The sequence below is a fragment of the Narcine bancroftii genome, chromosome 3 (genome assembly GCF_036971445.1).
Source record: "Narcine bancroftii isolate sNarBan1 chromosome 3, sNarBan1.hap1, whole genome shotgun sequence".
Lineage (NCBI taxonomy): Eukaryota > Metazoa > Chordata > Chondrichthyes > Torpediniformes > Narcinidae > Narcine > Narcine bancroftii.
This window is the reverse complement of record NC_091471.1, coordinates 268,163,427-268,181,677: the sequence shown is the minus strand read 5'-3', so window position 1 is coordinate 268,181,677 and position 18,251 is coordinate 268,163,427. Positions and strand designations below refer to the sequence as shown.

At 42.5% G+C, this 18,251-nt stretch overlaps 1 protein-coding gene across 2 annotated transcripts; it reads right to left on the bottom strand.

Moving 5' to 3' along the window:
• Positions 1-6,903: 6,903 nt before the first annotated feature.
• On the bottom strand, positions 6,904-17,459 carry LOC138758740 (sphingosine 1-phosphate receptor 3-like). Of its 2 annotated transcripts, none has more exons than XM_069928081.1 (2): positions 17,168-17,459; positions 6,904-11,837 (listed from the first exon to the last, which is right to left on the bottom strand). In XM_069928081.1, exon 2 carries the CDS (start codon positions 11,686-11,688, stop codon positions 10,561-10,563), a length of 1,128 nt encoding a protein of 375 aa, XP_069784182.1. In that variant the 5' UTR covers positions 11,689-11,837; positions 17,168-17,459; the 3' UTR covers positions 6,904-10,560. The 2 variants fall into 2 exon arrangements, with proteins under 2 accessions (XP_069784182.1, XP_069784183.1); XM_069928082.1 differs by lacking the exon at positions 17,168-17,459 and adding an exon at positions 12,729-13,018.
• Positions 17,460-18,251: the final 792 nt, after the last annotated feature.

The window sequence follows — 18,251 nt, the reverse complement described above, 5'->3', positions numbered from 1 at the left end:
AAAAATCCTCCACGAGCACTTTTGAAGCGACATAACCCACAGCCAAGGTTATCTTGAACTCCATTTTTGGACGGGTCAAGTGGTTTCCTTTGGCTGGGGTATGACAAATGTTCAGATTGGTGTCTGAACAGAGCATGACTATTTGGATTCAGGATGAACTTTTCAAAACACACCCAACCTCTTCTTTAATCTGTGGCTTTGAGCTGGCTCTAGTACCTCAAGTAAAAGATCACCTAACTCAGCATACTGAAGATTTGAAGCTGAGATTTCTGGTCTGCCCAGAGAGTTAACTTCACACAGTGAGCAATAGGGAAGCTAAAATGAACCGAACGGAGGTAAAGATTCCATTATTGTCATGTAATACTACATTTAGAATATAACACGCATGAAATTCTTTAATTTTACCGTAAGGAAGACAGAGAGCTGCCACTTTGTCCAGTGCCCACCCCCCCCACCAGCAAGGAACAAATTTGCAACCCCTGGTTTACAAGGCCAGTGCTCTCACCTTTGAGCTATTGGAGCCTCCGGTAGTGGACCAGAGTGTTTGATTTCCAGATTTTAGATTTATTGTCAGAGTACAGGCATCACATCACATACAACCCTGAGGTTCTTTTTTTACTGCAGGCGAGGCAGAATTACCACTTATTGGTGGTGCAAAAGCAAGCTGTACCCAGTGTACACATGTAAACAAAGAAATGTAAATAACTGCAATACAGAGAGGAAAATAAAAACAAAGAATAAAGGGCAAAAGTAAGAGTTCTTAAATGAGTCCTTGATTGAGTTTGTTGTTGATGAGTCTGATAGTGGAGAGTAGCACTGTTCCTGAATGCTCTCTCAATAGGTGCCTTGCAAAACATGTATGTTAGTGTGATCACAGCACGGAGATCAAAAATTAAACAGAACGAAATTACAGGTAACCTCATCAATAATGATTATGTTGCTTGTTCATGTACTTGTAGCACAGAAACAGGGCATTCATTTTCAAAAGCCACATGTTAGATTTGGTTATGAACCGCCTTCATCCGAGAACTTTCCACGTGATCTACTCATCTGTTTTCCCCCTTGATTGTGGCTGCACCATTCTCAGTGACCTTTCCCTGTGGCAGTGACTTTGACGCTCTCGGTGCGCACTTTTCCTTTCAACTCTGCCTTGAATTCATCCTTGAGTTGTGACCCTAGTAAATAGCAAAGCAGTTGTGAGGGCTGAATGGCCTACTGTTCCTCTATATCTACCCGGAAGTGAAAACATTCCTGCAGCCTTTCCTTGGTGACTAGCCTATTCCTAGGATCTGTTGCAGTCTATCTGAATACATGCCACCATTTTCTTGCCAATAACAACTTAGTCCTGTTAATTTTCCTTTATCTTCTTTGCACATCCCAAAATACACTTTACTCTCATATAAATACTTGAAGTTATTTACCAGCTGTTTCTTCTGTGTCAGTGTGTTTTGTAACCTCAGGCAGTATTTTCCAGAAATATTTATTATTGAGACATTAGATGACAAGGAGCAGGAACTGACCACACCAGATAAAACTTTGACCTACCAGTGGATCGCTGCTCCCTTCCTTTCAACCCCTGCAGCTACAGAAATGATGAAGTGCATTATAACAATATTATTTACAATATTATTGAATTGAATGTGAACTGTTTCAGATTATAATGCTATTTTTATTTAAAGTTCATTAGCATGAAGTACAGTATTCTTTGATCTGCCTCTTGTATAGATGTAAGAATTAATTACTTGGTAGCCAAATTCCTCAATTATTTTCATGTTGAAAAACTAGGCTTTATGTAAAAACAGTGGAAATAACTTTTTTTTCAAAAAGTGTGTGACAGTGAGTTTGACATTCTAAACACTTTTGGCCCATTAAACACTGTTCAGACAAAGAAACTCAGTATGGCCTACATCATGTCTTTTAATGTAGTAGATTTTTAAATTATTCCTCAGATTTGGGAAAATTACAAACACTAAGAAAGAATAGAAGTCCGTTGTTGTAATAACCGTCCCTGTTGCTTTGTGACGACGCTCACGGTTTTCAGTCAGTTCTTGGCAGCGCCTGTCTTCAAAACTGGTATAGGTTTCATCTCGCAGGGCTGTCCAGCAGTAGCTTCTCTTGGCAGGATGTCACAGTAGACTATATGACCCCTTAAATCTGCTCAGTCATTCAATAAGGACACAGCTGATGCATATCTGGTGACTTTGAACAAAGTCATTTGTCAAAAGCATCAATGTGCTGTATGATGTTGAGAGCACCTGGGCATTGGTTTAATGAGATATTGATGAATCGTTTTCTAAGACACAAGATCCAGTTTGTATTACATGCTTGACATTGTGCAATTGAAAGCTAATTACACTGGACAACAATTTTTTTCAGATTTCAGATTTTATTGTCCAGGTATATACATGATATCACATACAATCCTGAGATTCTTTTTCCTGCGGGCAAGGCAGAATTACCACTAATTGGTAGTGCAAAATATAAATTGTACACAACGTAAACATGGAAACAAATAAAGAACTGTAAACAGATAATGAATGTAAACAAACTGACTGTGCAATACAGAAAGAATAAAAAAGAAAATCAATGAAGTTCACAAGTGAGAGTCCCTTCAATGAGTCTGATTGAGTTTGTTGTTGAGGAGTCTGATGATGGAGGGGGAGCACCTGGTGGTGAGAGTCTTGTGGCCCCATATCTCTTTCCTGATGGCAGCAATGAGAACAGAGTATGTGCTGGGTGGTGAGGGTCTTTGATGATTGCTGCTACTCTTTGATGGCAGCGTTCCCTATAGATGTACTCAGTAGTGGGGAAGGTTTTGCTTGTGATGTCCTAGACTGTGTCCACTGTCTTTTGGAGGGTTTTATGCTCAGGGGTCCCCATACCAGGCTGTGATGCAGTCGGTCAGCACACTTACCATCACACATCTGTAGAAATTTGCAAAGGATGCTGGTGTCATATGAAAAAGATTTTCTTCCTGAAAACAAACAGGGACTCTTATGCACACTTCTGGCCCATCATCAATAGGAGGTGTGGCTCTACTACACAGCATAAACAGGGGCTCTTACACATGCTCCGGACCCCTGATCAATGGGCGATGCGTCTCTACTGCAAGCATTGATCTATCTCAGTACTACAGCTCAGCTTCAGTGTAGTGCACACCTTACCCATGACCGTTCCATTGATGTCCACAGTAGTGAGCTGACATGGAGCAGTGTCCGGGGCTTGGACAACGAGGCAGAGAGAACAAGTGTGCAGCGTGCTCCTGTTAAACATAGGGCTTATCTGTGTGTCTAGCCAATAATGACGCTGAATGATTTGAATCACCCAATGGCAAAGTGTACATTAATTAGTGGCTGGAGTCCACCTTGACTGACAGGTGATGTGACTTCCAAATAAGTTTCAGACAGGGAGGACACATGACTATTTACAATACATACATTCCAGGCAGGTAGGGAGGCCACGCTTCTTCGGCATGCAACAACTTCAAGCTGAATACAAAGGTAATTTCAAATTTTCTGTATCACATGGGAAGATGGAGAACTTTTACTGAATTTAGTATGTTTAATTGCATAATGATGCTGACACACTGTGTTAGTTCAACTGACCTAAAAATGTTTAGCCGCTGATTTTCATTTGTACTCAACATATGATGCCTCTCGTGTCAGTGTCCAACAATAGACGGCCAGCATTGATGGATTCCAGTTACCCTGATACCGCTTTTCCATGGTCGCAATGTCCTGGTGAAACCTTTCACCATGTTCGTCACTGACTGCACCAAGACCAGCAGGGAAGGCATCCAAGTGTGAATGCAGAAAATGAATTTTCAACGACACATTGCATTTCATGGTTTTGTCTGGTTGAAGCATACAGAAAATAACCAAAAAAATAGGTTATATCTAAACAACGGTACATGATAGGAACACTTTAAGGTGATTTTTGTGATCAGCAGCCCAAAATCCATAAAATACACCCAAACATGTTCAGGAAGGAAAGTCTTTGTTGGCAAGTGTAATCAATGTGCACTGAAGGACTGACTGAAATCCTGAGGCACTGAACACCAGGGAGTTATTGACATTGACATCTGATCAATAACATACCTGCAGGGTCAGATTCTAACTGGGAGTCACACTTTTTTACCACCAGCTCCAATATCTCTTCATTAATGGTGATTTTTATTTGGAAATCTTAAGGATAGAGATAGAGGTCAGATGTCCAGATGCCAGGTCTTGACTGTATCTCACATTTCCTCTAGCAGAAATTGAAGCCATCTGGAGCAATTCGAGGTTTATTTACTGACAAAACACCCCAAATCATTCCCAAGGTAGTATCTCTGGGCTCTTGTGTGCCTGCTGTTCATTATGAAACAAGGATCGAGTTACCGATAAAATATCCTTTGATTGGAGAAAATAAAATCTCACCAAGCAGCAGAGTGGTTGGTACAAAAACGGAATTTATTGTCACGAACAAGTCATGAAATTCTGTGTTTTTGCGGCAGCGTCATCGAGCTAAAATTCATCTTGCAACATTATTATAAATTTAAAAAGTACACAGAAGAAACTATCCTTGTGGCATTGAGTGCTCATCTTAAGGCTCCTGCACCTTTTTCTCGATTGTAGCAGAGTGAAAAAGGCGTTGCCAGGGTAGTGGGGGTCTTTGAGGATAGAGCAAACATTATATAAACCACTTTCAAAATACATAAAGAAGTGCAAAAAAAAGGCAAAGTCCTCGGGTCTTGCTCGCCTCACTCTTCCTCTTGGAGTCAGTCCACTGCACAATCTGAGGAGACTTCTCCTGAAGAGGTCAGGAAGGGTGGCTGTTCCTGCCATTCCCATGTCTAACCTCTGCTCCTACTGGGTGGTGATCTGCTCACATGTGGCATCTCCCCATGGTGTTGAGCAGTGATCTGCTCCCATGCAGCATCTCCTTGCCCCTGGAGAATAGTTTGCATCCAGGGAAAGTAACAGCCTACTCATCTACATCTATCTGAGCTACTCACTGATGGAGTACTGCTTGTCCCTCTGAGCTTCCTGGTGCCGTAGAGACCAGCTCTCATCTAAAAAAGAGCACCGCAACAATAAGCTTCTTTCTCTGCCTCTCCAACAAACTACTGCTGAAGGAAGTGTTCCCCAACTCCACCGGAAAAGTACATATGATCTCCAGAATGGAGATTATGGCCTCCTGGCCATGGAGATAGAGTCTTCAGTGTTCACTATGAACTCATGCATTCAGTGAGGCAGCATTCACCATCCAATGGTACATCATTACTGGCCTGGTCAGGAAGACATCGTGTTCCTCACTCTCATATTGAGCAAATATGGATGCTTTCTTGCTGCCCTCTGAAGCCTCTTTGTCCTCCAAGGCAGCCAGTGTATGCGTTGCTGTCTGGTTACAATGAAGAATATGCCTTTTAGAGCAGACCCCACTCTGTCACACGTATGAAATAAGTATCTACAACAATGCACTCGAGTGCTTGCCATCAACATCTAAGTCTTGTTTTAGGGCATGTTTCCGAGTGTTTACCTCATTAACTCTGACCCAAACACTTTTTTGCTCATTTCTGGATCATTTTGTGGGCTCTGAACCACTATTAATACTAACCACAGCAATGATCTAGCTCAGTAAAGTAAGGATAAAGCCCAATTTTGAGACTACATTATTTTATTTTCTATCCCTCCCATTCCTCTTGCTTCTGCATCTTACAAAGTTTAACCAGAAACAAGTGCATGGAGCTTTTGGTGATTATCCATTTTTCCAGCTGAACCTGAAAACTAATGAATGTTCCACTCATTATCAACTGTCCTCCATTAATATGGCATCAGTGGGGCCAACAAGCTATTTGGGAATGAGAGGAATCAAGGCCAATGCAGTTTTGTTCTTCCATCGCAGCCGGTGCAGAATTTTCTACTTCCCCCCCCCCCCCAGTATCCGGGATCTCAATTTAAGGAATCACCTAAAAATAGTTCCACTGACTTTGGAACACTGCTTTACCCATTAGAACCTAGAACTTGTGCCCAAGTCTCCACAAGATCATTTGAACCCACAATTTAGAAATAACAATGGGAGTGTGGAACGAGCTGCCAGCTGAAATCATGAATGCAGGCTCAATTTTAACATTTAAGAAAAACTTGGATGGGGGGGCGGGGGAATACAGAGGGATATGGAATGGGTGCAGGTCAGTGGGACTAGGCAAAATAATAGTTCAGCACAGACTAGAAGGGCCAAAGGGCTTGTTTTCTGTGCTGTAATGTTCTATGGTTCCATAATTCCCTGAAAGCCACAGCAAACACTGACAAGGTTGTTTAATCTCTATGCACTCATAAACAAACAGATCCCACACACACACCCCTACACACATACACAAACACACCCACCCCTACACATATACACACATCTGAATATCTGAAGGCATAATGTTGCATTAATGAGGAATTCTTCCAACTTAAATGTACTCAACACTCAGAGATATCAGGGCAGATGAAGCCAAGAGTAGTTTAAGATACAAGTGCAAATATCAGAGGACATCTGTTGAAAGGGAGTGGAGGAATATTCAGGCGAGATGTCAGAGGAACTAAGTTTTTAAGTCAATTGTGGATGCCTGGAATGTATTGCCAGGGATGGTGGTGGAAGCTGGTACAATAGGGACATTCAAAACACTCTTAGATAGGCACATGGATGTAAGGAAAATAGAGTGTTATTGGTGTGGAGTAGGTTTCCATAGATCGGAACAACACCATGGGCTATAGGGCCTGACCTGTGATGTAATGTTCCAAGTTCTAAGAATCTGTTCATGTCCGGACCAGACAATGGTTGGATATTACATCATAGATGATTCAAGTTGGAGGGCTATCTTTTGATCTTTGCATCTTTTAACTGTTTAAAGCAAATACTGCAAAATGTAGAATATATGTATCACAGATTATTTATTAATCAAAGTGCATTTTGTTTCACACGTGTACACTGTCATACAGTAATATTTTGACATACAGTACATTGGTAGTCTCATCTAACATAACCTCTATTACCAGCTGCACACTTTTAACTACTAACATATGTACAATTAAAAATGAACATTGTTGATAAAAGTTCATTTTTCCATGGCTCAACCGAAGATTATAGCAACACAATATTTAATAAATAATGCACAATAAACAGGCCCTATGGAGGGTTTATTAAAACCATGTAACCTATATTTAATCTGCCACATTTCAAATGCACAAGCCTGCATTCACAGATTAGTTTTCATACCCGTTGCTGGCCAAAGGATAGATGGTGACTGGTACACCTTCCTGAACTGCATGGTACTCTCCAAGCTTTTCCAGATCCTGTATTGGCATTGATAACCAATGCAGGATTTCAAATGGACAAACTAAGGAGACATCCTACATTCACATGATCGACAAGTGAGAGAGAGGAAAAGGGAAAGAAGTAATTGAGAGGAAGAACCAGCAGAGGGTTTTAGAAAGTTTAGGAACATATGGGCTTTAAAGGCAGAGGGGATAATTGAGGGATAGTGCCCTAAATAAATAAATTTAGAAATACAGCACGGTAACAGGCCCACAAGCCCGTACCGCCCAATTACACCCAATTGACCCACAACCGCCGAACATTTTGAAGGGTGAGAGGAAACCAGAGCACTTAGAGGAAACCCACGCAGAAACGGGGAGAACGTACAAACTCCTTACAGACAGCGCCAGATTCAAACCACGGTCGCTGGTGCAGTAACAGCGTTGTGCTACCGCTAAGGCAATCGTGCTGCCCTTGGGAGCCATGGAATTTCAATGAGGACAAGCTTGAAAAACAGGTCCAAGGAGGATGATGTGTCTACAAAGACTCTCTACACTATGCTAACCATGCTGTTTATAGGATAAACAAATGAGGAACCACTGGAGGGGTTATGCCGAATGTGAAAACCAGTGTTTTCAGTGTTACTATTAAAATTCCAAAACCTCTAAGTCTTCCTCTCCCTGGAAATGTGCCCAAACATTTTCTTTCAGAAGATTGTTCTGGTTTTCTCTTCCCCATCCCCCACACCCCCCAACTTCACCTTTGACAAACTCCTTTTGAAGATTTGGCCCAAACCATCTTGTTAAACACTCTGCCTCTCGCCAATCCCAAACAGTGAAAGGATAGATGAATGTGTTTCACTACTGATGTTCATTCAATATGAAGTGACTATTGAATTCATTGGTTCAATCCCGAGCTCAAGTACAGTCTCTCAGTGGGCTTCCTGGGTCCTAAAGATGTGCTGCTAGGATGATGAGGTGTAGGTTCATCTCAGTAGAAAGTGTACAGTCAAGAGAAGAAGAATTGCAGGAGTACAAGGAAACAGGAGCCAGGCAGGCCATGCAACACTTTAGGCCTGCTCCATTATTCATCAAGATCACGGCCGATGTTCCCTCTCAGTGCCATTTCCCAGCCCAAACCCCATAACCCTGCCTTCCTTCCTTTATTGGCCAGAATCAATCAATCTTGAGGGAAGAAATTTCTTTTTATTTTAGTTTTGAGTGGCCTAATCTTAATCTCAGGACTCTAGACCCATCAGTCAGGAGAAACATCTTTTTATCTATCCTATCAAACCCTTTAAGGATTTTATATGTTTTGATGAGACCTTCCCTCATCGTTCCAATCTCTAAAGGAAACAGTCCCAGCCCATTCGGACCTCCTACATATGGCAAATCCACCATCCCTCGAAGCAATGTAGTGAACCATTGAAGCACTCATTCTGTGGGTTACATCCTTCCTTGGGAAGGAGACCCAAACTACGCACACAATATTTCCAGGCGTGGTATCACCAAACCCCTATACAAGGCAACAAGACTTCTTCACTCTTGCAATCAAAACATTTCATAATAAAGGCAAACAAACATTTCAATGGTGCTGGTGTACAAACACATCTATGTTCCTTTGGTCATCAACCCTATGCAATCGCTTGTGAACAAATACTTTCTTCTCTGCCACGTGAAACAAAGTGCATACAAAACTAAGCCACGGCACAGGATAGAGGAATGGGCCTCATGTGATTGACAAACAGAATTGAATGTCAATAATCAGGCAAGTGGACAAGTTTTGCTCCTGAAGGCATTGAACAGTGCTCCAACACACTGCCAACCAGCTGGATCCGTGTCCACTTGTTGACCTGGATGGATAGTTAGTAAAGAATCAGGACTACTCACCAAAACAACAACACTGCGGTTGCCAAAAGAATTAGAGATCTTATAGAAACATATAGGATTATGAAGAGTATGGATAGGATAGATGTAGGAAAGTTTTTTGACTTGGCCGGGGAAACTAAAACGAGAGGACAGAGTCTCAAGATTTGGGGGAGTAGATTTAGGACAGAGATGAGGAAAAATAGTTTTTCCCGGAGAGTAGTGAATGTTTGGAATTCTCTAACCAGGCAAGTGGTTGAGGCTGCTTCATTAGACATATTTAAAATACAGTTAGATAAATTTTTACATGATAAAGGAATTAGGGGATATGGGGAGAAGGCAGGTAGGTGGAGTTAGGTCATAAATTAGATCAGCCATGATCGTATTGAATGGCGGAGCAGGCTCGATGGGCCATTTTTGGCCTACTCCTGTTCCTACTTCCTGTGTTCTATGAATGATTAGAAAAAGCTGGGAACAGCACTGATGAGAGAAACAATCAATCTATCAGGATGATGACAATTTTGTGCCTGTTCTTGCTTGTCTAAAAATTCCTCTCCACCCATTACCACCACTAAATACCTTCCATCTCTAAACCAGCCATTCTCAACCTTTTTTTTTTGGCTATGGCCCCCTCTGCTCTTGACTGCTTTATGGGCTCCCTTCTCAGTAAAGCAATCAAGTTTTTTTTTTAAAAACACAATTTAAATTTCAAACACACAGCACAGTAACAGGGCCCTTTTGGCCCATCCATGACCCTGTGCCAAACAATTACACCCAATTGACCTACAACTCCTGGTACATTTTGAAGGGTGGGAAGAAACCAGAAAATCCAAAGGAAACCCATGCAGGTACAAGGAGGATGTACAAATTCCTTATAGACAGTGCCTGACTTTAACACCAGTCCCAATCGCTGGCGCTGGTACAGTGCTGAGCTAACCGTGCTGCCCCTTTAGTTGGTTTCTAACGTACTCCTCTCCTACGACTACTTAAAAAAACTTTTTTTTAAAATCATGATTTCAGTCCGTGGCCCTTCTTAAATGCGCTGTGGCCCCCAGGGGTTAGCAGGGGGGAGGGGAAGAGCAATATGGCCCCTGCTGAGAATGGCTGCTCTAAGCCCCTCCCCATTCAGGGGGCTTAACCGAGACATGATGGAAATCATCCTCTAAATACTCTGCACATTACCACTCCCTGCACTTGAGATGTGGTGGTGTTTGGGCTGGAGAGTCGACAAACCCAATATACTCACCACGTGTTTAACAAGTGATGGTAATTCTGTTGTGATATTGTACTGTTTGTACAAGGTAATGTTCATAGTTGATAATATTAACACAGAAACACTGATGTCAACAGTCTTTAAATCATTCTCAATACCATTAAATAGTCTTTTTCTTGGATTATTCAGCAGGAAATTTCACGATTTCCCTTTCTCCAGGGAAAAGTCACTCGCTTTGACAATACATGCTGAAATAAGCATTGATGGGGAGTCGATCTCTTCCTTGGGCTTGTTAAAGTTGCTCCCGCTGGACTTGCTCTTACTGTTGTCAGCAGTTGGTGCTATCGGCAAGTTTCTGGCGACTCGAGAACCCACCAGACAACAGCAGAGCAACCTGAAGAAGGCACCCCGCATCTCCCGGCTGGTCAGAGTGTAAATGATGGGGTTCAGAGCAGAATTCAGCACGGCTAGAGCAACACACCAGTCTGCTTTGTAAAGGATTGGGCACTGCTTGGGGCTGCAGGCCACATCGAGCATCAGGAAAATAAAGAGCGGCGACCAGCAGGCTATGAAGACACCCAGGACAATCATGACGGTGCGAAGGAGAGCCATGGCCCTCTCTGATTGGTGGCTTCTGGGGCTTTTCCGTGTCTTGACCTTACGGCTGCTAGAGTTGACGAGACGGTAGATACGGACGTACAGGATCACAATGGCTAGTAAGATGATGGTCAAAATAGTGACACAGAAGGCCACATAGCTTTTGGCATAGAGTGGTAAGATGGTGGAACAAGACTTGAGGTTGCCAATGCAGTTCCATCCAATGATAGGCAAGATTCCCAAGAGGACTGAGATGATCCAGCATGCCCCCAAAAGTAAAAAAAGCCTGTACTGCTTCTTGGAGTCATAAGGCCTCATTTTTACCATGGTCATGTGCCTCTCAATGGCGATGGCTAACAAGCTGAAGGTCGACGCACACAGGGCAACAAACATGCTTCCCTCTCTGATAAACCACAGATTTGGAGTTAAAGATAGAGTGCGGTTACCAGACATAAGGATGTTGATGACATAGGCCACCCCAGCCAAGAGATCAGACAAGGCTAGGTTCCCAATAAAATAGTACATTCGTGTATGAAACTTCTTGTTTTTCCAAATGGCCACAAGGACCATCACATTCTCAATGACAATCAATATACAAGCCAGGAGAATTATTACAAACTTGGCATTGATAGAGCCATTCCCTGTCCTCTTGTCCAACTTTCCGGAATAATTATAATGTCGGACGATGATGTTATTCACAGGAAGAAAGTTGACTGAAGATATTTCCATCCCTGCGTTGGTCAATGAATCTACTGTATATGCTGATTCATTTCAAACTCCAGAGGGCGCTGTCAACACATTGTAGGGAACAAGCCATGTCCATAATGAGTAAAGGGAATGCCCAATGTTTCAACCGAAGTCCTGCTAATATTCCTGACCTGAGGAGAGAGGTTTCACAGACAGTTAGTTCAATTACCCAAGTTTAATATTTCAAAGTTGGAAGTAAAAGGAAATTAGTTGCTGGCAATGACATTTAACACAAGCAAGACCACATGCAGATCTCATTACTCTTTCCTTGAACTGATTCTTAAAGGCACAACTCCATCGTATTAAAACCTCGAGCAACATATTGTGTACTTTACATGCTCCCATTGTTTCAAAATTACATGGTTAGAAGTCATTTGATCCATGAAGTTTATGCCAACTTTCAGAGAAATTCCATTTGCTCATTAGTTTCTCCGTAACCCATTCTTTCTCTCACATGTTCATTTTCATCCATTCTCCTGATTCTTCAATCACTTGCCTAGATCAAGGGCCATTTACAATTATCAGGTCATTTGCTGAAATATTGGTGGTCAATGTGGTCACAAGTACAACATGCAAACTCCACACAAACAGCATCAGAGGTCAGAATGGAGCCCAGGTGAGAGACAGTGGCATTACCTCTGTCGCCATTTGTGAAAGATTACTGGCCTGGGTTGCTGGTCTTCCTAAAATACATCATAACCCCCCAATCTCAAGTGAAACAGCATTTGATTCCCCTATCTCCAATATTTCAACAAATAATTCACAAAATATATGAGAATAAAAAACCCAGCCTTGTTTATTAAGTGTTTGCAGCAATGTCCAAGAGGTTTTTTTTAAGGTAACTCTTTAAGATTGTTAAGGCCATCATATGATCAGCATGGAAGGATTTTATTGACATCCACTCTGTATAAGAGCAATATAGTCAGTACCACTCCCAAACCTTTTTCTCCATAATCATTCAAATCCCTCTTTAAATTAGTCTCTATTGCCTTTCCAGGGAATAAAATCCAGATCATAGCTACCTGCCACATGAAAATAGGTTTCCTTGTAGCGCTGCTAGTTCTTTGAAATCATTTTAAATCTTTGTCCTTTGGTTCTCAAATCTTTCTCCAACGGAAGCAGTTTCTATTCTTTCACTTTGCCCAAAAAACTACCCAAGAGAAAAGCCGGAAGTTTGACCTGATGAATATCTTTAAAACGAGAATGTTTTGATAAGAACATTGCAAGACGTCACCAAGAAATGTTGTAGAGATGAGGAAGAAGATTCTTTACCCAATGTAAGAATGTGTAACACACTTCCACAGGGAAGCAAATGACATCAACATCATACAACATGTGAAGATGTTGTTTAATGGGTTTATTGTACATGTTGAACGTTTAATGGGTTGGGAGGGGGTGGGAAGGAGGGAGGGAAAGGAGGGGGAAAAGGGGAGAAAATTACACTGTGTATATTCAAGAGGGAAATGTTTGTGTGTATTTTGGTTAATATGGTTCATAGTGTGAAAAATAAAAAATTATTTTAAAAAAATCATACAGTCTTTAGAAAAGCTAGAAAGTAATGGATAGATTAAGATGGAGAAAAGCTGGGGAAGATTTGAATGAAGCACAAAAGTTGTCATGGCCTGAGTGCTCTTTATCCTCGTAATCCTTCATATCTTGGATCAAAACTCCTCTCAATTTTCACTGCTTCAAGGAAACAAAACCAGTGAGGATGAAATTGTTTTAGGATATGAACTCAATGATGGAACAAAATTCTGATCAAGGAGACTCTGCTTGAAAAGTTAACAACTCTTAATCTTTCCAGATGTTAAAAAAAGTCTATTTCAGATTTTATGCTTTGTTTCAACTTGCAGCTGCCTTATAACAATGGTAATTTCCTAAATTATATCTTGCAAAAAAAAATCTGTATTTATGCCCATGAACCAAAGTGGAGGCCATGAACCAAAGTGGAGGCCATGAACCAAAGTGGAGGCCATGAACCAAAGTGGAGGCCATGAACCAAAGTGGAGGCCATGAACCAAAGTGGAGGCCATGAACCAAAGTGGAGGCCATGAACCAAAGTGGAGGCCATGAACCAAAGTGGAGGCCATGAACCAAAGTGGAGGCCATGAACCAAAGTGGAGGCCATGAACCAAAGTGGAGGCCATGAACCAAAGTGGAGGCCATGAACCAAAGTGGAGGCCATGAACCAAAGTGGAGGCCATGAACCAAAGTGGAGGCCATGAACCAAAGTGGAGGCCATGAACCAAAGTGGAGGCCATGAACCAAAGTGGAGGCCATGAACCAAAGTGGAGGCCATGAACCAAAGTGGAGGCCATGAACCAAAGTGGAGGCCATGAACCAAAGTGGAGGCCATGAACCAAAGTGGAGGCCATGAACCAAAGTGGAGGCCATGAACCAAAGTGGAGGCCATGAACCAAAGTGGAGGCCATGAACCAAAGTGGAGGCCATAAATTGTGGGTTGTGAAACACTGTTGGAACTGGGCCCAGATAACATTTTTGCCATTTTTTCACATCAGATGGACTGATCTAAAATATCAAAACAGATAACAGTAATCCACATAAATAATTTAGTTGGCTCTCTCCAGATTTTGTCAGGAGATGCTCCTGTGCATCAGATCACACAGCATAATCTGCCCAATTCATTATGCCAAAACCACACTTAGCCAATTGCATGGCAGAAGATATTCTACAGTGGGCAACTTGATGAAGAATTACTTGAGCCTCAGTCAGATATTTAACTTACTGATAACCTCACAATTTGGCTGTTGCAATTTTAAGAAACAATATATCAGTCTTCGATTTTGATAAACGAGGAGAAATGTAAGGAAATGCGGTTAGTGCTGCCCTTCCCCTTGATAAGTCAAAGCCCACTCACAATCATACGACTCTTTCTTTTGCACTTTATTGATTTTTTTCTCTTTTTCTATATTGCACGGTCAGTTTGTTTGCAATTTTTAAAATTTGTTTATATGTATACATTGAGTCCGTTTTTTCCCCCCCACTTCCTATAAGTGGTCATTCTGCCTCGCCCGCAGGAAAAAAGAATCTCAGGGTTGTCGGTGATGTCATGTATGTTCTCTGGTAATAAATCTGAAATCTGTGATCATAGCATCTCACAGATCTAGCAGCATAACCAAAATCTGTTTAGCAATCACAGGCTGATACTGTTCTCAGCTGTTACCCTGGGCTTATCAACGCCTGGCTGTGTTGAAATGCAAGTCCTGCCTTGTACACAGTTTTCCTTTAAGAATGTAATAATCAGTCCCATTGATCTAATTAACATATCCATGGAATAAGGGCACTGAGGAGCAGGACAGCATAACTGTACTCTCATTTTCTCGTTTATCAAAATCAAAGTTTGTATCAATTGTTAAAATGACAAATTACAACTAATTTATAACAATGACTCCATTTAGAAAGAGCATCATTGACCGTAAAGAGCTTCAGATTCCTATATTTATATAATGCGGTTTTTTTTTTAATCATCTAATCCCCACCTATAGGACACAGGATGGGATGAGAGTAACCATGCGGAATATGGCTGACCAGTTGTTTTGTTGCTTTATCCATGACTTCCCCCCCCACCCCCACCTCCCCCCAATTCCCATGGGCCTGAACTAATAGGATTTTTCCTCCATTAGTCCACATCTTACAGTGGGGTACCCAGCCCACAGTCAATAAAATCCCAAATATTTTCCTCATGTAAACATCCTCTGCTTTTAACATCAGAAACAGATTCAAAAACCTGCAGAAGATTTTTTTTCTTTAACATTTTAACTAATATTCAGATCCACTGACATCACCTAAAGAACATTTTTACCAGGCATCTCATAAAGGCTTGGGAATTATGATGGCTGATGAAAGCTAATTCCCCAGCCAAGGACAGACACCCATGGACTCTCAGGATCTTAAACACCACAGAAAATTTGCACTACTAAACTGTAAGTTCTAGTTCAGACCACCCGACACCACTAGTCCAATTAATTCCCAATGAAGGCAATAAAGCCACATACTAGATGAAGGGTGTAATAGCTATGTAGTACTCCACACTCTTGACTGTGAATGGGTGAAGGAGAGTTAGGGGCTGCCTTGTCATGGTCTTCACTGCTACCTGTGGGTGATGTGTCCCTCAGTCCGGATATTATCTCTGGCTGCTGGTTGCTGCTTTCACTCTCTGGTTGCTCCTGCCACTAGTTACTAGCTTCACTAAAATCTTCTTCCTTTGCAGTTTACCCTGGACATCTTCCCCTGGGTTTACATTTATTGTTACTTCTCCCTCTAAACTTCCACATTCCTACCTCTATTTATACCAATCATTAGTCTCATTTATGTGTGGCTATTTCTTCATCACAATGTCCTTCTCTGCCCATTTGCTATTTTTGCTTCTCACTGTCTCTAACCTGTCTGTTTGTCCGTGTGCATGTGTGAGAGAGAGAGTGTGAGAGAGAGAGTGTGAGAGAGAGAGTGTGAGAGAGAGAGTGTGAGAGAGAGAGTGTGAGAGAGAGAGTGTGAGAGAGAGAGTGTGAGAGAGAGAGTGAGAGAGAGAGTGAGAGAGAGAGTGTGAGAGAGAGAGAGTGTGAGAGAGAGAGAGTGTGAGAGAGAGAGAGTGTGAGAGAGAGTGTGAGAGAGAGTGAGAGAGAGAGTGTGAGAGAGAGAGTGTGAGAGAGAGAGTGTGAGAGAGAGAGTGTGAGAGAGAGAGTGTGAGAGAGAGAGTGTGAGAGAGAGAGTGTGAGAGAGAGAGTGTGAGAGAGAGAGTGTGAGAGAGAGAGTGTGAGAGAGAGAGTGTGAGAGAGAGAGTGTGAGAGAGAGAGTGTGAGAGAGAGAGTGTGAGAGAGAGAGTGTGAGAGAGAGTGTGAGAGAGAGTGTGTGAGAGAGAGTGTGTGAGAGAGAGTGTGTGAGAGAGAGTGTGAGAGAGAGAGTGAGAGAGAGAGTGTGAGAGAGAGAGTGTGTGAGAGAGTGTGTGAGAGAGTGTGTGTGAGAGAGTGTGTGAGAGAGTGTGTGTGAGAGAGTGTGTGAGAGTGTGTGTGAGAGAGTGTGTGTGAGAGAGTGTGTGTGAGAGAGTGTGTGTGAGAGAGTGTGTGTGAGAGAGTGTGTGAGAGAGAGTGTGTGAGAGAGTGTCTTTGTTTCCGTTTTATGTGTGCGCCTGTTTCAGCCCGAGTTCCTGGATTTTGCCGGGTGTGTGTACTTTTTCGGGATTTCTGTGCCTTTCTCTCGGTCTCTCTCTCTCTCCCTGGGTATCTGGAATATTAATCTCCAGATGGAGTCATTATTTTGCAATGCACATCTGGGAGATTTGTAACCTGCATGCAACTATATACATTTTACACAACCTTTACAGAAACTGCTCGATTGATGCCCGCACTTATTTTTCAGCGTCACCTGAAGCCGGGCAGTTGCCCCCACGCTGGACCGCTAAACTTTCCGAAGTATTGAAAGTGACTGAAACAAGAGGACGCACCTGAAACTCCTCCAGCGACGGACCCGCTGCTCTGCCCAATGACACCCGCCAACTCTTCAGACCGTTTGTGCAGCAGAGAGAGGGGGTGGGGGAAGAACCAGCCTTTCGGTGGGAGACACTCCGTGGGTGTTGCAATCCCTTCGACCAGATTGGCCACAAGCTCCTCTTATTTCCGTTGGGGAGAATTTCAGTGGGAGGCGGGACGTGGTGATGCCCATCAAAGTCCCGTCTCCACTGATCAAAGGACAGCCCCATCCTGCAAACAAGGGGTCGGGGCGAACCAGTTGCCCGTGCACCCAGGATAATATTTAGCTCACCTCTTGATGTTCTCGGTGCAAATCCTTCCTCCCAGGGGACGCACTTCCTCCAGCTTAACATGCAGGCACATCACCAGAAATAACACCCAGACCGTCAAACAATACATATGTAGGACAAGTATTCATACATACAAATAAAATAAATATTATTTCATGAATATGAGAGCCTCAGATGGTTAGTGTGAGCATTCTCTGTTTTATTTGTATGTATGAATACTTGTCCTACATATGTGTTTGACGGTCTGGGTGTTATTTCTGGTGATGTGCCTACATGTTTTACACCAAGGACTGGAGAACGCTGTTTTGTCGGGTTGTACTTGTGCAATCAAATGACAGTGGGGTACAGAGTGGGGCCTCGTTCAGCATTCTCACTGCCTGTGGGAAGAAGCTGTTCTTCAGCTTGGTGGTGCTGGCTCTGATCCTCTTGCATCTCTTCCCCCACGGGAGCAGAGGAAAGCTGCTGTGCGCAGGGTGGAAAGGGTCCTCAAAGATTTTGCACACCCTCTTGGGCAGAGCGTTCTGAAAGTTCCTTGTGATTTGAGTAAAATATGCTCTGGCTGTTTCTTAAATTCTAATCCTTTGTTCTGAGATAGTGGGGCCTTGGTTCAGTATTTGCCAGCCCAATGAAATGCTTCCACCATTACCTTTTCAAAGTCCACAGTAATGTCTTGAGTTACAATAAGAATTTGGTTTGGATGCATTCCATTTTAAAATTGTCAGTGACCTGAGGCATGAATAGGAGATACCTGAACAAGGAAAAAGACTAC

Bases quoted from the DNA above. Each gene is read 5' to 3' on its own strand.
- LOC138758740 (XM_069928081.1), bottom strand. From the start codon at position 11,688: ATGGAAATATCTTCAGTCAACTTTCTTCCTGTGAATAACATCATCGTC.